The following is an 18,442-nucleotide window of genomic DNA, read 5'->3' on the forward strand; positions in this document are numbered from 1 at the left end:
CTTTGGCCATAGTCACAATCTGGAAGGGTGATAAGTGTATCAATCCCCTTGGCTTCCACGAAATCTCCGGAAATGCCAGATTTACAAAACGGGATTCGAGGCCAATCAGAATAGAGCAGTAGACTAGTTTACAAGGACAAGTTGCCTATAACGATATCTTTCGACGGCGGGGGTTTCGTGGGAGCAAAAGTGCACACGGAGTATGTCCCTATATGTTTTAGAGACAAAGCTGTTCACCTACCTACTTACAGTAAGTACCTAATAGTAATGTTGCATATGCTCTCTTTGCTCCCTCGAAGATTTAGTTATTTACTCAAGTTGAAGCTGTGAGGGTCCTTCGAACAACGTGTTGATCCATGCATATATCAAGTTGAAATCCCTGGGTCACCCACTACTTAGGTTCGGCACGCCACACGTGTCGGCAAATTTCAGTAAGATGGCGTTCTCTCTTCCACCGTTTTACAGAGTACTATGTAGATATTGGATTAATCTTAATTCATCGAACGGTGATGCTCAGACCGAAATTGTAACTTTATTTCACATCTTCGTATTGCCTAGATCTCATAGTTATATGTTCAATGCAAGAGAACTTAACCAAGCACATGTAGTCCACTCAGTGACGTACGTATATTTTGGGTTGTTTAATTTCCTAGAATATATATATTATCAATAGGGATATCTCTTCTACCACACAACGTCTACGAGGTAGCCCAGCACATGCATATTCGCTTCTACAGGGGCGCCATGGATAAGTCTTCGCGGTAGCGAAGCAGAGCATCGTGATCCACCCGACAACTCCCGCAATACTCCTCATACCACTGGCGCAAATTGTCGTTCCTGTTCGGTCCCTTATTTGAGCCATTGTCGATCCCATTGTTAAGGATCTTTTGCGCGAGCTGACCCTTCACCGAGTCCGCTTTGAGACCGCCAGCATTTGATGATGCTTCTTGTAGCACCATACCTACTTGTTCGCACCTAGAGCTCTCATCCATAAGCCAATTCTCCCACTCCGACCTCAGCATCTCCGTCTCAACGCTATTGACTAGTCGCATCGCCACAATAAGGTCGTGCCGATATGAGCCGAGCTTTTGGCGTGTGCGACGGAGCCGCCGGGCAGTGGCGCGGCTTGAGCTCCACGGTGACAATACCGAACCCGCGTCCTCGTGCGGAGCATCCATGCTGCTGCTATTGGCGATAGCCTGGAATGTAGAGTAGCTGCATTACACGTTATTACAAATTTTAATACTCATTAGCCATAGGAGTGTCTTACCAATAACTATTTTGCGGCCATGATGGCTGAATTGACGTGCTCTTGGCCGCTTCATCCAGATCCGCTAGATATATTGCTTTGCTCATCATGATGTTAGGCCCTACGCCGATGCGGTTCATGAAGCTAACAGCACGCCGCTCACTCCACCACGTCGCGCTACGCTGTGATGAGAAAGTAATGTTGGTAAGGACACTGAGTCCTAACAACACGATTAGAAGTCGCTGTGCTGTGACTGCTTTCCATATTTTTCTTAGCGCTGCAAAGGTCCATAGCATAAGTGAAGATGCGACACTCTCAGTAAACGACCTGCCCGTTTCGAAAAGCATTGAGCCCAGAGTCCGGGGGTTGATGAGCGGCTTTCTTGCAGAATCTGCCTCGTTTGGTGAAAAAATCACTACTTGCGATTGTAGGCCCACGTTTCCGTAGACTTGGATCGCTCGTTTTGTTCGACTGTGATGCCCCAATCTGCGTACCTGGTCCGTGGCCACTTCGGCGAGTTCCTCGGCATCCCGGGTCGCATCATCCAGCGCCTGACGCTCGACTAGGTGTTTCGTCAGTGCCGGTGCTTTCGACCATACAACTTTCGTGAAGATAGCAAGCTTGCACTTTGATTTAGCAACATGTGTAATGACAATCTTGGTGACCAGTTTGAATCCTTGCGCATGGGGAAGATGCCAAGGCGTCTTCTCGTGAGTGACGACGTATGTGACGTGATCACTAAAAATATCAATGACTTGATGGTCGGTGATGTCTTCTTCGCAGGAACGGCCAAGACGTTGACGATATGTAACTTTGAAATCGAAATTACGTTGCATGTTCCCAGCGTCATTCAACTTCCATGGTCCTTGGGCAATCTGCTGAGCTCTACGCTCGAAATACAACTTGGGAAATATGAAGCTTTTGTCTCCAAATAGGACATGAAAACATGCCTTGGCACTAATTTCAAAGGTCCGCTCCGCCACCTTGTTGGGCGTGTCTTCGGGCTCATAGATGACGGGGTTCGCAGGGAGTTGGAATTTCGGAAAGGTTTTGCGGGAGCTCTCTTTCCTTGAACGATAGGCGATGGCGCCTACCCTCGGACTCACTGATCTATCAGCAGCAGTTCCATTGTCGATGGGGGTGTGAGCCGAAACCTCTTCCCAGCTCTCGGCACTTGGGCTCCTTGGATCAACATCCCCGTCTTTTTCCATTTGAATGAGAGCTTTGATAAGTTCGGGGACCTCCATTGGTTCTTCGGCTTGCAAGTCGTCGATTAACAGGTTGAGGCGCGCATGCAAAAGATCCAAGTCCTCGAGGAAGGTTTTTATCGTGATTCGTGTATAACCAATCCCTTCGGCGTCTGGGCTCAAATGCAAGAAAATGAAATCGCAATCCCTGCCAGGTGCTGCCGTAACTTCCGTGATCGTGTCAAGGCTAATTGTATATGCCACTATGAGGCCCATCTGATGTCCATAGAAATACATGTTGTCTGATGTAACATAAATCCTCCCGTTACCAGCCATTTGAGGTGTGGTTTTATCTGCTTCTGAAGTGCTACTCCATGCAGACCGAAAAACTAATACGAGCTTCTCATCCAAAGGCACGCTAGGAAAGAGGAGGCGAAACTGAGCTGAGTTCGTTTTTAGTTCTGTCGGATAGTTTGGCGGGAATGTTTCTTGAACAGGCTTCTCTTTGGAATTGATAGCGATCTTCGGGAGGTTCATCTTCGCGTCCATACTGACAGCTTTCTTATGAAGTGAGATTGCCGAAGAGGTTTTAGAGTCGTTGGGGTCTCCAAGAGTAGTCACTTTGATTGACGGCGAATCGGGTCCAAAAGGGTCCTCAGAGGACAGGTCCGTATGGCTAATTCTAGTTGAATGCTCTTGGCCCCAAGCATTGCTTCCCCAGTAATTCGCCATAATTGCGGTTGGCAATAATTGGGTGGGATTCGCGGTCAGCGCCCTCTCGCCACTGTAAGCAACGGCTGTTCTACTAAGTACAGTCGCGGCTGGAGGTTTTGCCAGTGTTAGAGGCGCCAAACTTCCAGGTCTTGTCTCAGGGCCCAGAAGTAACTGCCCTTGTTGAGGTTTGACGCTGGTCGCTTGATTGAGGGCGGGCCCGGAATACCCAGGCAACAAACCATGGCTGGCAGATATGAGACTTGCTATGCCTCCAGTCGGGCCTGGGGGTGGCGTTGCCATATTATCGGCACTTGATGTGAACGTCGCCTTACGATGCAGATCCAGTTTCTGCATTATCCGCGCGGCATGCTCACGCCCGCTCTCACCTTCTTCACGAGCTAGAGATGTCGCTGACCGTTTGGGGGCTGTCGCATTGATATCAGAACTTGGTCTTGATAAAAGTCCACTATCGGGTCCCGGAACGGGTAGTGTGCCAACTCGCTCCAAGCCAGCAGCTTCATCGACCTGTGTATCAAACGTTTTGGCAGAGAACTCCGGTAGGGATGGGGGAGTAATCGAGAAAGCAGGGTCAACACCACCGGGCAGCAATGACGTGTCCCTGCCGACGCTGGCTTCAAAGGCTCGTTTTTTTGCAACCTCGAAGACCTCGAGCCATTCCATGAGCTGTGCCTGTGTTTCTGCCTGCAATAGTAGTGTTTGATTCTTTGTCTTGACTTCGAAACAAAACCTGCGTTCTTCTTGAACAGCAGGCTTCGCATTGCAAAGTAAGACGCCGATTTCGTCTCCTTGCAGAACACCTTGAGGCCCGTTGACAAGCCACCCGAAGATGCCATCTCGACAATAATACCACCGGCGAATCCAATTAGTCCTTGACGGCTTGCCATAGATAGTTCGTAGAAATAGCCAGCCTTGTTTCTCCACAATGGCAGCAGATTTCCCTTGCGTGAAAACATGCATGGAGCCTCTGGAGCCGAGAAAGGGCACCGTTGAGGCGCTATAATCATCAATTTCCCGTGATGGTTTACAGCTTGCTAATGTATTGTCTCCGATATCACGCCTAGCTATGTAAAGCTCACGTTTAAATACCGACTCAGTCAGCTCCATTTCTTTTGACCATCCTCTCACCCTATCCATCTCCTGGCCAAATTTGGCGAGGCTTCCAGCAGCATCGCGGGACTTCTTCATCTCACGCCAGACATCAGTCGATATCTGTACGAGCAATTTATCAAGATTGAAGCGCAGTTGAGGGGCGAAGAAACAAAAGTCCATAGATGCTTTTAGATAGGCTTTGCGTGTTTCGTACACAGCGAACGCATCTTCGCGCAGGGAGGAGGGCTCCTTTGTTTTGGATTGACCAACGTATCGGGCGAGCGTAGAGTCGTAAGTCTTTTGAGAGTGTTCTAGCGTTCGCTTAGTCTCTTTGAAATTGCGTAAGTCACTCGCAAGAAAGGTGCGAACTGGTTCAACTGAGAGCGTATCTATCTTCTTCGCGATATTCAATATCTGCGCCCACCATTCTCTCGATCCATCGCTGACTCGCTTTAAAGCGAGCGCAGTATAGTCATGGTCGACTGACACGATTCCTGGCGATGGGACGAGTTTGGTGAGATATTGATTGATCGTCTCCTCTAACCCCAGAATATCGTGAGTCAATTTAGAAGTTGTCCTAACGTAGCCCTCCAACCAACGCTCTATAGCATCGGCCTGATCGGCAAAGAAAACGGCAGAGGCACGGAAAGACGGCGAATCGAGGCCGGCTTCGTTTAGCGTGACTGGTATCGAGGGACTCGAGCGTTTCGGTAGGGCGGCAGGAGATGGAAGGGCAGGCGAGGCAGCAACGGCGTTTTCGGGCATTATGCAGAAAGGTGATGACTTTTGCCAGTAAGTACTTTCGAGGCGCTATAAACTCATTGGGGAGATGGCCCGCCTCTAGAATACAGAGGAGCGACAGACGAAGCTCGGATAGGAGGGCAGTTGCTTAGGGTGGACGCAAGATTGTAGTAGACCAGCGAACGACGGTAAGATGGAGATGTCAGCAGACAAGGTTGACAAGGCTGTGGACGGAAAGGAAGGCGTCAACCTGTCTGTCAAGATTATAATACACGGAAATGATGCATGTGGATGAAGCCGAGTTTACAGCTAGTCTCCTGGAGAGAGAGATTGAGATAGACAAGGGGTGTTTAAACGGGGATGGTTCGTTGCGTGTGGATTGGCGCTGAATTCTTGCGTCGCACCAATGACTTGACAGCTACAGAGAACTCGAAGCATCCGGAAACAATTCCGTAAAGCGAGGGGAAACTCAACTCTAGGCAGTACTGTCTGGGCTAGGCTTTCCAACAATGACAGCTGGATACCATCATCGCCATCACCAAAGGCCACTGACATCAGAGCCGACTGAGACAAGCGCCTCCGGTCGGCTGCATCGGCGTTAACGCGCGCTACTAGTCCCAGCTACTTGTACGTTATGTAAGCCCACAGCAGATTCACAGGTACAGATACCCCACAGACCCAACTTATCGATAACATTGTCTTGCTACCATACATGGTATGTACTTGAGTACTAAGTACCAACGTTACCTTTATTATACATAGGCGTAGTAGTCAAATAAGTAGTCAAATAAGTAGTCAAATAAGTAGTCAAATAAGTAGTCAAATAAGTAGTCAAATAAGTAGTCAAATAAGTAGTCAAATAAGTAGTCGAATAAGTGGTCGAATAAGTGGTCGAATCAGTGGTTTTGGGGGAGGGGGGTCTCAACTTTTTCTGACACTGCCTCGGCGGGCAAGCTAAGCCTAGGTAGGTCGGATTACGCCATAGGTAGCTACTGTGGTAATTCAACTCTCATATGCATCTTGCCTGCCTAGGTACACTCGACCCATCATCTACTTACAGTACTTACCTGAACTCATTTGTATTTATCATCACCACAACCAGTGCACGGCATTTTGAAGATCCTCAAAAATTCACGAGTACATATTTAATGTTGTCCATTGTTATCCACACCCCATCCAATTACTATTAAGCATATACTATTTGTATTTAATCTTGTCCCTGTCAACGTCGTCTTCCTACGCTGTATCATACATCGGTTGTGCGCACAGCAGACTTTGTTCAATCCTAGCAGCTATGACCGTGATCAAGACAAATCTTTCGAGTGCTGCAACATCTTGTTGCACTTGTGCTACGCCGCTGACTGAAGTTCTTCGCCTCGAGACTGAGAAGCCTTTCCCATCGGACCGGGAGTTAGAATGCTGTGGGCGCGCTATTTGCGGCCGCTGTATACATGTGCGTAGTCCTAATTATCGCCTCTATTTTTGCCTTCTCCCTCACTGTTATTTTGATAGTGCTGCAACCGAGCGTGTCAACACTTTATCATATCTTCAATTAGGAATTATGATCAAAAAATGTGTGAGATAGCCCACTAACAAACTGCACTGGGCAGCAAAACCCTCGCTTCAAATCGTACTGCCCATATTGTCAGATATCACAAGTAGATGATATCTTGCCACCCGGTCTGAAAAGTACACCGTCATATGCAATGTCGTCAGGTGCCACTACGGATTTTAAATGCGCCCCACCACCTTACACACGGTATCCGACAGACCAGCTACCGCAAGATTCTCTAAATGAGAAGTGTGCTCTTCAAAACGAGGAGGCAGTTGAAGATACCCTCCATTTTCTCAACCACGCTCACGATAGCATCAATTCGCTCTCGTTACGATACGGTGTTCCTGCTGCTGCTCTGCGACGGGCTAATAATATCTCCTCCGATCATTTGATTGCTGGTCGTCGAACAGTCATCATACCTGGTCAGTTTTATAAGGGGGGCGTCAGCTTATCGCCAAGGCCCATAGAAGGTGAAGAGGAGGAGAAGCGAAAAGCCAAAATCCGGCGTTGGATGGTCGGATGCAAAGTCCACGAGTACGATGTTGCTGTATTATATTTGGAACAGGCAGAGTATGATCTTCAATTGGCCATGGATACGTATTTCGCGGATGAGGAATGGGAGCGATTACACCCCGCCAATAGTGCTAGGAACAGCAAGAGCCGCCATGTAGCCCAACGGTAATCTCAAGCCGCTAAGGGGTTGTCCGACTCATGGTCTTGCGATGCGAAAGGAAGCTTGATGACTCCACTGAGATTCATAAGCACTCAGCCTAGTAGAATATCGACCTTGTTGAGATAACACGAATTCCACCCGCTCTGGTGGGCTTGTGCACTTGTTCCAAGACCTCTCAAAACGCTGACCGAGTTCGTACATCCTAGTTGAACATTAGTAATGAGCTTTGATCGCACAATCAATATAATGGGTCCTAACTTACCGATATCTTTCTTTCAATCTCTCTAACCGACCGATCCAACTCACCCGCGATCATCTGCTTCTTATCCTGAGAAAGCAAAGAAAATCTCTCGCACAAATCACCATCAATGACACCTTTGACAGGGGCATAATAGCTTCGATAGATTAAATGATCTCTCCCTGCAAGTGGTGGATCCTCACTGCGCATATGCAACTCGAGACTTTGGAAAAAGTCGACGTCTTCACGGCTTACAAAAGGCTAGAAGGATATTAGAAAAGACCATTCGTCTAGACGTTGAGCTTATTATAGGGTATTTGCGGTATCTTGAGATGGCAAGTGAAGAGAACTCTACGCAAGAAATTAAGTAGGAGTGAGTAGAATACTTACTATGAAAACACCAACTGTGCCCTGCACTCCACTCCAAAGCAGAACATCTTGACCACCAACAATAAGATTGGCTTTACTTATGCTGGTTGGCACATCTTGTGCGTAAAAGTGCGTCATTAAACTGAGCCGGTGATTGGAGCCGTGGAGGTACTCTCTAGCGTGTTGAAGGTGTGCTCCAACATTGTCCTCATCTGCCTCGTCACTAGCTTTCTGCGGACACCGCACAATCCATATATTGCCGAATTTATCGCCACCTGCAACTGATTCGTAGTCCACCATAGTCGTGCAATTCGTCCACCTTGGGATAGTATCATCGGCAAACGGAATCAACTTATTGCTCTCATATTTGTAAGCAACATATGTGACACTCTGCTGCACATCGCCGACGATGATTCGACTGCCTTGCGTCTGTATGGAAACGATGAGTTGTGAAGCCACTTCGGCTTGAGACTTTCGAAGCAGTTGGCGCAGCCCCAAGTCATAAGACAAAAGCGTCTTACCAATACCTGCCAACAAGCGGCCTTGGAATTGTGCAAGTGCCATGGGAGGCTCATCGACTTTGGTTTTATGAATGAACTCGACCTCTCTCCCATCGTCTCGGAACCTGTATACGTAGATGAAGCCGCAACTGAACTGCCGGGGGCTGAGAATCATGTCTTTTCCAGTCCCGACCACCAAAAAGACCTCATTGTCCTGGCTAGCAAAGGAGACAGTCGCTATGCTAACTGCAGCTTCATTGTCCGTGAGATTTACCGACTGTAATACGCGTTTTTCAGTAAGGGGATCCACGACACTTATACAGGATGCCCAACGACCGCGCCCTTTCGGGTACCCAAAATCTTCAGCAGGTAACACAGTCTCGTCGGCATTCGCGGCTGCATCAGCAAGCAACTGTTGACGGAGTTCCGGAGGGAGCGTATTATTGTCTGACTCAACAGTGTAAAAATAGGGTTGGTCCGGATGCTTTGCGAGACGTTTAGGAGTGTAAGTGAGCGGTATACTTTGCTGTAACACCGTGTCCGTTAATTTATCCACGGAGAAAATTCTATCAGGGTGTTTTGATTAGCATGATTAAGCATACTAGTTGCAAGCACAGCAAAGTGATAAAAGTGGTCAGTAGGAACAATTGGTACAAATTGTGTAAGGCCTCATCGCGCATGGCATAGGATCCCTAGTTATCATCATTCCACAAGGGGGGTGAAGAGAAAACAAACAAGATCAACTTACTTGAGATTCTGTGCCTGAATTCCAACCATTCCTTCCTCACATTGTTCACTGCTGAAGTTCCATCCCCATTCTAGATCATTATAATCAAGTGGTGTCAACATGAATCCTCTTGTGATCGGATCGGAATAACCAAGCCACGTTCTTGAACTCAATGCTAACACGCAGGTTTGGCCTTGCACAGCAACTTGAAAAAGACGCACGGACTTTGGCCCGAGGAATTTCTGGCGAGTATCCGTCAACTCCCCAGTGATTTCATCTAGGACTGTCCTCAGATAGACTCCAGAGTGCAGGCCTATGTGAAGGTACAAGGTACGGCCACCAGAGGAAGAATCCTCCATTGACATTATAGATAGCGAGGATGGTGCGGCAGTTAGTGCTTGTATAGACTTATTCTCCAGCGTAGATTCAGGGTCCAAACTGAGGACACGAACTGTGCAATCATCGCATCCAACAGCGAGGAATGAACTTCTCAGACGACCTTCCGGAACATCACCTAAGCTAAGGCAGGTAACGGTCCCGAACATCTCCTTCTTTTCATCATACTCTGCAAGTGACCCATCAGCGTCCATTTCGAAATACACAATCTCCCCAGAACTCAGAGCAACCGCCACTTGTCGGGAGTTAGTGGATGCTGCAACAATAGATCGATGCTGTGGCGCGGGCCATTCGTTAATTTGACCGTTGATGATGTGTCGAATGCCTTTCGGGTGTACTTGGAGGAGGCCATCCTCGCCGAGCTGCTGAACGGCGAGAGTTGGCACAGATGTAAGGAAACCGGTGTCCGATACCTCCTCTACTGTTTCTCCGATACTCAAGACTAAAGTTCCATTGCTGAAAGAAAGAATGATATATGCATCATATTGGTCGTCACGACGAAGTTTTGTCGTCCAAACAGCAGACGGAATACCTGGCAAATCTGACGCCACAATTTCGTTGACCTCAAGGCCATGTTTCAAGGTCCTGAAAGTGCTTCTCGCACCGTTGCCACAAATTGCGTAGATCTGTGGCGCATCGTCCTCATACAAATTAGCAACCTTACAGTCAACAAGTGGATTCATTGAATCAATACTCTCTACCAAGCTCAGATTTTCAGCCGGTCTTGGATAGAAATACGCAGGTGTATATGCAGCTTGTGGATCAGTTGGATAATCGTCGCTTGAGTATTCCAACTCATCGTCATCGTCACCTAATTTCTCAAATTGGTAAAAGTGATGGTTGCCGAACTCGCTTGCCACAAACAGAAAGCCGCTTTTCAAGATACACAAACTATCGAGATACCAGATGTTAGTAAGAGAGTGCAGCGAGTGCCAATCATGGGGATCAATGAATTAACGCGCAATGTGTGACCAATTTCGTGATAATAACAGGTCAGTCCACTTTCAAAGCACCTGAGATACGAGTAATACTGATCCACTGACCTTGTCGATACTGGCACGGTATCAAAATATTTGATTTTTAACCTTCGAACTTCTCCTGTGGCTTTGCCTTCTTCATCCTCGGCCATTTCGATATTAACCTTAAAAAGGTCGCCATCCTCTGTCTGAAGTAGGAAAAAGAAGGCGCCCACATTGCCCTTGAGTTTATGCATGACTCCAGAGACGATGGTGCGCTTGCGTTGGGGATCTTCGGTGGCACCCTTCCTTCTTGGAATTGGAACACGAAAGGCATCTTGATTCGAGTGTCGATATGTAATATTTTCCTCGCCGCATACGAGCACACCACTCGGACCGTCGTTACCGCCCGGCACCTGGAACAGCACAGAGGCCGTAGGGTCAACTGCTTCGTGCCATCTCCTTACGACATGGTTCAAACCAAGGTCAAGCTCGTAGTAGACAAGTTGTGTCTCAACCTCATCCAGAGCTTGACCAGTAGGATCCTGGTCTACTTCCGACGTATCAACCTCTAGCGCTGCAAATACGGGATTCGCGTAGCCGACATCGAGGGCCGTCATAGCCAAAACGACAGTACCCGGCTTGTGAGCCTCCAATGGTGAGGAGATGGTAAGCTCAGCCTGCGCGTTTCTGTTGAGAACGTAGACCAGTTTGGTCTTTTCCATAGCGGCAATCAGGCATGCTCGTCCTTTGGGATCGCAGGCAAGATACTGGCCGGGAATAACACGACGGACACCAGATTTACCGAAGGTCTCCAACTTCTGCTGCTTGAATCTGTTCTGCTGTGGAATATATTCGACTATAGCGATACGACCGGAGTCGGTAGCCAGGATAATGTAGTCTGCATAATGTTAGCCATTGATGCCATGCCTGTCCAGACAGCGCGGGAATCCGCACCATGTCTCAAGATCCCGCCGAGGAAAGTTCTAAAAACGCAACTTCGAATCATTATGTGCGCCTTAAGAGAAGAGTGGTCGTGTGAGCTTACCTTTATTGCTTCCCGCCAAGCGAAATGTTGCGATAGACCTGATGATGCCGAATACCTCATGCGAGAGGAGGGTTGTCACTTTGCCCTGTGACGGGTCGGGCCGCATCAACGTAAGACGCGAGCCAGAAGCCGCGACAATCTGTTGTTCTCTTGTGCCAGAAAACTGGCCCAAAACAGCCTGGGTGATGGATGTGGGAGGCTGAATGGTCAGCGAGTACAGGAACATGTTCGATGTGGTGGCCATGATTGCGGATGTTGCGCAGAAAGCCTGCGCGGCTGCCGTCTGGGATGAATCTCGTTGCAGCCACGTGAACTTGTTGAGAATGGGAGTTGAGACTGTCCGTGGGTGGTGGAACGAATGCGTTAGGACGGATCTCAAGAGCTTCCAATTTTTCGGGGCTGGCATCAGAGCTTGTTGTGGCTGGAGCTTCAACAGGGCTCCACTCACCAACGTCGTTTGGCCACAGCCACACATGAGCCTCTCACCTCGAATTTCCGGTGGGTACTTTAAGCTAGGTACCTACTGAGCTACTGGGTACCTCCTCTGTATCAGAGCTCTATGTAGATATGTATATGTACTTAGCCTACAGGGAAATTTAGATACGTTCGATGACACATGGGTATCTACTCCCCTACCCCCAATTATGAAATGTCGATAGGTACCTACAGGTGGATGAGCCCCTGAAGTTATGGCGGATTCCATCCATCCCTGAGTACCTATACAGGTACTACCGGTAATTCCTCCGTTAGGTTGTAGGTACCTCGACTTACCTCCAGGTCAGGTACCGCTGTTCGCATGGCACATTTCCTTCCGTCATGCGACTTTCGGGAATCCCACTTTGGAGCTCAACCTCTTTTTTGTTTGCCTGTACGGGGAAGTCATAGCTACGATGGAATCGCTTTCCAGGCGCGCAACTTCCAATACCTGTCGCAGGTGCTTGAGATCTGCGTTGTCCAGCTCTTCGTATCCACCATATTCGCGCGCAATCCGATCTTTCTCTCAGTTTGCATCATGGTCTCCCCAATTGGCTTCGTCCAAGCCGAAGCTTGCTCTCAGGAAATCGCCCAGCTCCCGCGATGCGAAACGGTCTTTGTCGCTCTTTGGTCGGAAAACCCAGGATCTGGCTTCGACCACAGCCAAAACGCAGTCTCATGAGTCTTCTCACTCGCAGCGGGTGCTTCGATCCGATGATCTCTTCCATTCATTCACCAACTCACCTATACCCGAAATCCGACAGCGTGCTGCTTTCATAAGACAGCACGCATATTGCCCCCACCCGGACCATCGCCCTGCATTGGGGAGCTCGGGCATCCCCGTCTCGAGGCATGTCGATTTCGAGTGTCCCGATTGTGGGATTCCCGTGTACTGCAGCGAGCAACACTGGGCGGAAGATTACGAGGCTCATCTCCAAATATGTGACACCCTAAGGCAGATCAATGAGGATGACCATGATCTCCGATCCGGCAGGTTCTTCCCCGAATTTGAGTATGCTGGCCCGCAGATGGAGGAGGCCGTCGTCAATATGACCAACTGGGACACGTTTCTCTACACGAGAGAATTCGAAGCTATCAATGATGATCGGAGTATGCGACAGGTGACAAGGCTTTTGACCTACCCTCTTACCATTGGTAGCATTCTGCATGAACTCAGTCCTTACAACATTAGAAAAGGTGGTCGACTGACAGCTGAAGGCCTTAAGAGCCTGAGCGCTCTGCGTTATACCTTGCACCCTCCTAAAACCGGCGGGGGCGTGGGGATTGATGGCCTTCGGCCTGAAGCACCACCAGTTCGTATATTTATCCTAGGCGCCCGCGCAGAGTCTTCGCTTCCGAGGAATGTTTGGGTGCAGCTTGCTCACCTTTTCCCTCGGGGCAAGTTTCATCTCATTTTCGTTGGTCCAGAAAGCATGGCCAATCGAGACGACGAGTTCCCCTTGCCTCCTCGAACTGCATCCAATCCCTTTGGTGCTATCGTTGAGGATCGTGTATGGCCTTCTATGAAGATTAGCACGATTGTAGATTACTACCATACTTTACACAAAACAGGCCACTTCTATCCTTACGACCCATACTTCGACTGCTTCGTCATGTTCCATCCCGGCCTGGGACATCCAGCTAGTTCACATGAATGGGCAGAAACCGTACCCCTTCTTCTGGAGACGAAAGCTCCAATTATAGTAACGGGCTATACACAGCTTGATATGGAAAGAGATATTGCATGGGTGGATAAGACTTGCCGCGGCGAATTTGATATGCTCATGGACCCGGGTGAGAATATTTTCCGGAGCCAACGCTGGGATCTCAACGATCTTGATCCACAGGACATCAGTTGCGGAAATTGGGGAGTATGGGCCTTCCGGGGCAAACGGTACGTCCATCTTTGGCTGCTCCATTAAGACAAAACTGCTAACTTGTCATGACAGGTATGAGGCAACTCACAGAAACGTTGAATGAGTGTCAATTGGCAAGGCTCAACCACAACCCCTTTAGACTGAGCACTTTGCATGTTTTGACAGAGCGACCTTGATTGTATAAACTCCAAGAACTTGGCTTGTATCAATAGTGGGCTAAGTGACGCAAGATTAGCCATGGTTATCATGTGTACATCTTTTTATTTACATGTCATGCTGTACCATCTCACTTCAAGCTGTGCTAATGTAGGTAGTTTGGTATAACACCGACGCTCTGCCCAAATTCCACGTAAAGAACCAATACTGCACTACTTTCTACGATTTATACACATAAGTAGGCTATCCGAGTGTACCTGGAATATAAAACTGTCTTAGCTCTGCGCAGTATGATGGTCATGAGTTGATGATACGAGCTATATCATACTTCAAGTACCTAATGCGCAGCTACCTAGGTACTATCTTATATACATGGGGGCTGTACATGTACATGGTACTACATAAGTACCTAGAGGTAGGTACTACATGTACCTAAGTTCTGGGTGGATAAGTGGCTACCGCACCTAATACGGGAGTTGAGGAGGGGCAGGACCTACTGCAAGGGCACTAACAATGAGCACCGTTGTGTAACGTACATAGGTACCCGTAGACACATGTGCAAGTATGTCGTTTTCGAGTGACGTGCAACATCTTATTGCATGATAGCCTTCTCTAACAGCATCACAGACTTCCCTACCTCGGTGGCTAAGGTGTTTCCGTGTACTCAAGGCGCTTATAACAAAAACAAGAATAGTGCATGATTCCTTCGACATGGTTGCCTCATGACTATCACCACTTCTCCTACTAGCAACGGGTGGCTATGACAGCTCCGTCTATTCCTCCGATAGGCACCGGCGGTCCTCTCCCAGCAAGTTTGAAGGCGCCCGCTTCAGCAAAAACGTCCTTCGAACCTACCGAGACGATTTCAACTGGCAAAGGGTCCTCTCATGTCGCCGCTGCCGCCGCCACCGCCGCCGTACCCCTCGCCAATCCAACCGAGACTACCTCCTCATCTCAGAGCCATCATCGTTCTGCACGGCCCCCAGCCTCGGACTTTCTATCCGACAAAGCTACTGCAGCCTTGATTCGGCGATGTCTTTGCGCTCGTCACCTGAAGGATAGAGGAAGAAGTTCCCCTGCACCAATCGAAGATTTGTTACCCCCGCTCACGAGCCGAAACGATGTCGATCTGCAGCTATATGCCCTTATATCTATAATAATCAGAGAGTTTGTACAAAACTGGTACAATAAGATCACCCCAGACGAAGCCTTCGTTGCCGAAATTGTTCAGGTCATCGCACACTGTACCCGCGCGTTGGAACAGAGGCTACGGAAGGTCGACTTAGAGAGCTTACTATTTGATGAGCTTCCAGAGCTACTTGCCACCCATATCCAAGGTGTGCCTCTATCCAGTCTAAAGCCTAGATATTTGAAGCCATGGTTCAGATGCAGCTAACATTGCAAAGCATATCGTATTGCTACAAATCCAGCCGCAAAGGCCCCGCTTCAAACGGAGCTACATCAGATATATCATTCACTTTGTCCTCTGCCAGCCCTATCGCCAGTCCCACGGGTCGATGACCCGGCTAGTATACAATCTCAGGCAGATAATGAGACTGCATACCGCCAACTTTTAGTCCACGGCGTCCTCGCAGTGCTGCTTCCAACGGAGGATCTTGAAAATGAATGCTTGACGTCACTCGTTGGGCAAATTCTGTCAGAGCTTGTCATTGGTAACCTAGTTGCCAATAAACTCTCAGAGCCGTGGCTTATATGGGAGCTTCTGATTATGACCACGAGACTCGTCCGCAAAAAGAACGATTCTAACGACTCCGATAACCTCCTGAAAAAAACAAATGTTCAAGGCTTGTATAACACAGGTGTTTCAACAAGTGTGAATAAGCGATCATGGGTCCCTTACCAAATCTTCTGGTCTATCGTCAATGGAATCTTTCTGGCGATTGGGATGATACGCTTGGCTCTTAGCATAGGAGCTCTCTCATGGTCGCTGCCTCCAAGGCCAAATATAAGTACCATCCGCGGGGGGGAGGAGATGAATCGCGACACTCAACGAAAGCAACCTAAGTCCGTCTCACGCGAGGCTGCCATCGAAACTCACATACAATCTGAAAGGATCGCAATTGTCAACTTTCATATTTGGCAATGCATCGGGGATATTTTCGAAGTTGAGGCACGAATGCCCTGGCTTCGAGGAACTGTTTCTATGATGCAGTGGATCGCTCTAAACGTCCCAGGTAGAGTTGCCGCAGTCGATGGAACGCTCGATAGGTAGGCGCGCTATTTCTCTCATTGTTCAACAATTTTTCCATCACCCCACAAACAACCAGGTCACCCAACTTGGCAAGTCTACCTACCGTATTTCATAACCCACCAATGTTACTCTCTGCAGATTGCGAGTAGCAATTGAGGGCCAGCTTGATTATTGTTATCTCCTCAGGCTGATGTGGAACTAATGGCGGCCCAACCCAAAGACACTGTGTACACCACGGTCTTCGCTGCCTCATCCTTATCAATTCTCTCTGACCGACCCTTTCGACACATGTTCATTGGCCAATGGCCGTGCAGCCCTGGCTATTTTTCGTCTGACCGAGGGCGCGGGGCTGACATCTATTGACCACCAGCAAGCTCTGTTTACGCGCCCAACTCGGCACCCACGTGTACATGGATCTCCCCCGTCCCCAGCGGATTGGTCAGTCGACTCAATCTGCATCAGATGATGCGATGCTCCACGGTCTTCTCTACCCCATGTCAATCCCCAAGTGGTGGCCTTGTACCTGCAATGCACGTGCTCCCAAACTCTGCTACTGCACGGAATGATACCGTCCAAACCCCTGTAATACCTCGTCGACATACCGTATTACCTCCCTCCTAACGCACTTCGATCAGAAAATCTAGAATACTTCGTGAGTATGTCGAAGAGCATAAGTTATACTACAAGTTAAGGGGCGCACCCCTCAACCACTTTAGTATATACTTCAGAGAGCGATTTTCAAACGATAGACTCAAGATGCTGCCAAGTGGACTATTAATCCCCAGCTCAGGAGTGTGGCTTTCCGTCCTCACAGACTCACGCCCTGTTTCTACTAAGCAAGAAGTTATCTCGTCATTCAATTGATCATGGAACATCCACCCCCTATCTTTCATGAAGCCATGATTGCAACACACTTCCGTATACCCAATTACAGCCAATCGGCTGATCCTTGATATTGCATAACAGCGTATGTCGTGCAACGCTACTTACTTTCCTCTGTACTATTCTGCCACTAAGCCTGCGCATGTTCGAATCATCGGTCTCTTCTATCCTTGCCCCCACGGTGTCTAAGTGATCTTGCCTCCAAAGCTTTGTTTTTCATGCCTAACCGATTCAAATACGGAGCCGTGCTGATTGTGGATAGGTTATTGTCGCATTACATTCACGTCTATGTTCTAACTCCAGCCCGTCTACCCCCACTTCTTCGAGCGATCCGCGCCGCATTATTTCCTAATAATGCTCCAGGCGTGTCGAGCCTTAAGCCCCCCTCATCCGGTGAGCAGTTAGCTGCTTTGCGTCGCAGATGCGCTAGTGCTCTTTGGGGGCTTCTTCCGAGCGCGGTGGGCGAGCGATATTACGGCACAAACAATTGGGCTTGGTCCGGTGTGAAAGCTGACACCACTATTAGTGAGAATGTAAATCCACGGGCTGGCCGGCTGAAGAGAAACAGTAGTATTTTGAATCATAGCTCCGCTCCCAATGTCAGTGGCACCGACGCGGGCCTTCCACATGCGTCTTCTGATTGCAATCGCCCCATGATGCTAAATGATGCAACGTTGTCTTCACAGCCTGGAAGGCAGGAGCACGGACCCAACGAATTTGTTCAGACTCTTGCAGAGCATGACAGCGAAAATGAGGAGAGGATTTTGTGCGAGATTGAGACGGGCATTGTGGACATCTTCTCAGATGCCTATTGTAATAAGCATCTGATATATGGAATTCTAGAGCTCGTCCTGGTCCGCCTTGTTCCCGAACTCGCTGAAAAAGGTGTCGGTGAGCTCTGGGAGGAAAGACTTCACTAGACATGATTCGCCATTCATAGTTTGATACCCAGTTTTGTTCCTATCTCTCTTCCACTAGATTTTCAATAATTCGTGACTATCTTTAACAGAAGTATCACACTTGGCTTACATAAACTCCTCCCAGACGGAATTGATGGTAAAGATGTAAATCTCTTCGAAGTTCTTCTCTATCTATCTTTGCGGACCAAATGTGTACGTCTTGTCGTCTTTTTCCAAGATGATTCACCGAAGCAAGGCACTCTCCCCGAGGATTTTATTGAAAAGAGAAGCGGGAGAACAGGATTCCTACTAAAGAGAAAAATATTGGTTACTGAAACAGGTTCAGATTAGAAGAGTTAACAACAAGTAAACATTGCTGACTTATGCGTAGGTTCCTGGACAAAGACTCCTAACGTAACCCCATCAAATATCAACAATCAACTACCTAGCGTGGCTCTCATTCACGAAACGCCCGGTGA

The 18,442-nt window shown here is 48.5% G+C and overlaps 5 protein-coding genes across 5 annotated transcripts; 3 read left to right on the forward strand and 2 right to left on the reverse strand.

Moving 5' to 3' along the window:
* Positions 1–595: 595 nt before the first annotated feature.
* On the reverse strand, positions 596–5,555 carry F5B22DRAFT_584874 (PH domain-containing protein). Its single transcript, XM_047973462.1, has 2 exons — positions 1,271–5,555; positions 596–1,215 (listed from the first exon to the last, which is right to left on the reverse strand). Exons 1-2 carry the CDS (start codon positions 5,023–5,025, stop codon positions 732–734), a joined length of 4,239 nt encoding a protein of 1,412 aa, XP_047835588.1. The 5' UTR covers positions 5,026–5,555; the 3' UTR covers positions 596–731.
* A 459-nt stretch (positions 5,556–6,014) lies between these two features.
* F5B22DRAFT_147909 (uncharacterized protein) lies at positions 6,015–7,435 on the forward strand. Its single transcript, XM_047969114.1, has 3 exons — positions 6,015–6,454; positions 6,612–7,121; positions 7,211–7,435. Exons 1-3 carry the CDS (start codon positions 6,296–6,298, stop codon positions 7,250–7,252), a joined length of 711 nt encoding a protein of 236 aa, XP_047835589.1. The 5' UTR covers positions 6,015–6,295; the 3' UTR covers positions 7,253–7,435.
* Positions 7,322–11,707, reverse strand: F5B22DRAFT_655445 (pre-mRNA-splicing factor rse-1; the record flags this gene model as incomplete). Its single annotated transcript, XM_047979884.1, has 6 exons — positions 7,322–7,431; positions 7,492–7,728; positions 7,858–8,902; positions 9,085–10,350; positions 10,503–11,316; positions 11,464–11,707. 6 exons carry the CDS (start codon positions 11,705–11,707, stop codon positions 7,405–7,407), a joined length of 3,633 nt encoding a protein of 1,210 aa, XP_047835590.1. The 3' UTR covers positions 7,322–7,404.
* Positions 11,708–12,353: 646 nt separating this feature from the next.
* On the forward strand, positions 12,354–16,203 carry F5B22DRAFT_632774 (PXA domain-containing protein; the record flags this gene model as incomplete). The annotated part of the gene is made up of 4 exons (XM_047976735.1): positions 12,354–13,831; positions 13,894–13,919; positions 14,849–15,307; positions 15,377–16,203. 4 exons carry the CDS (start codon positions 12,354–12,356, stop codon positions 16,201–16,203), a joined length of 2,790 nt encoding a protein of 929 aa, XP_047835591.1.
* Positions 16,204–17,032: 829 nt separating this feature from the next.
* On the forward strand, positions 17,033–18,254 carry F5B22DRAFT_148009 (uncharacterized protein). Its single transcript, XM_047969115.1, has one exon. It carries the CDS (start codon positions 17,283–17,285, stop codon positions 17,982–17,984), a length of 702 nt encoding a protein of 233 aa, XP_047835592.1. The 5' UTR covers positions 17,033–17,282; the 3' UTR covers positions 17,985–18,254.
* The last annotated feature ends 188 nt before the right edge of the window (positions 18,255–18,442 follow it).

This window comes from Xylaria bambusicola (genome assembly GCF_022495145.1).
Source record: "Xylaria bambusicola strain CBS 139988 unplaced genomic scaffold F5B22scaffold_2, whole genome shotgun sequence".
In the NCBI taxonomy this organism is placed as follows: Eukaryota; Fungi; Ascomycota; class Sordariomycetes; order Xylariales; family Xylariaceae; genus Xylaria; species Xylaria bambusicola.

Coding starts and splice junctions, on each gene's coding strand:
- F5B22DRAFT_147909 (XM_047969114.1), top strand. CDS start 6,296: ATGACCGTGATCAAGACAAATCTTTCGAGTGCTGCAACATCTTGTTGC. Junction 6,455..6,611: donor TTTGCGGCCGCTGTATACAT/GTGCGTAGTCCT, acceptor TGCACTGGGCAG/CAAAACCCTCGCTTCAAATC. Junction 7,122..7,210: donor CTGTATTATATTTGGAACAG/GCAGAGTATGAT, acceptor TGCTAGGAACAG/CAAGAGCCGCCATGTAGCCC.
- F5B22DRAFT_584874 (XM_047973462.1), bottom strand. CDS start 5,025: ATGCCCGAAAACGCCGTTGCTGCCTCGCCTGCCCTTCCATCTCCTGCC. Junction 1,216..1,270: donor TGGCCGCAAAATAGTTATTG/GTAAGACACTCC, acceptor CGTGTAATGCAG/CTACTCTACATTCCAGGCTA.
- F5B22DRAFT_148009 (XM_047969115.1), top strand. CDS start 17,283: ATGCCTAACCGATTCAAATACGGAGCCGTGCTGATTGTGGATAGGTTA.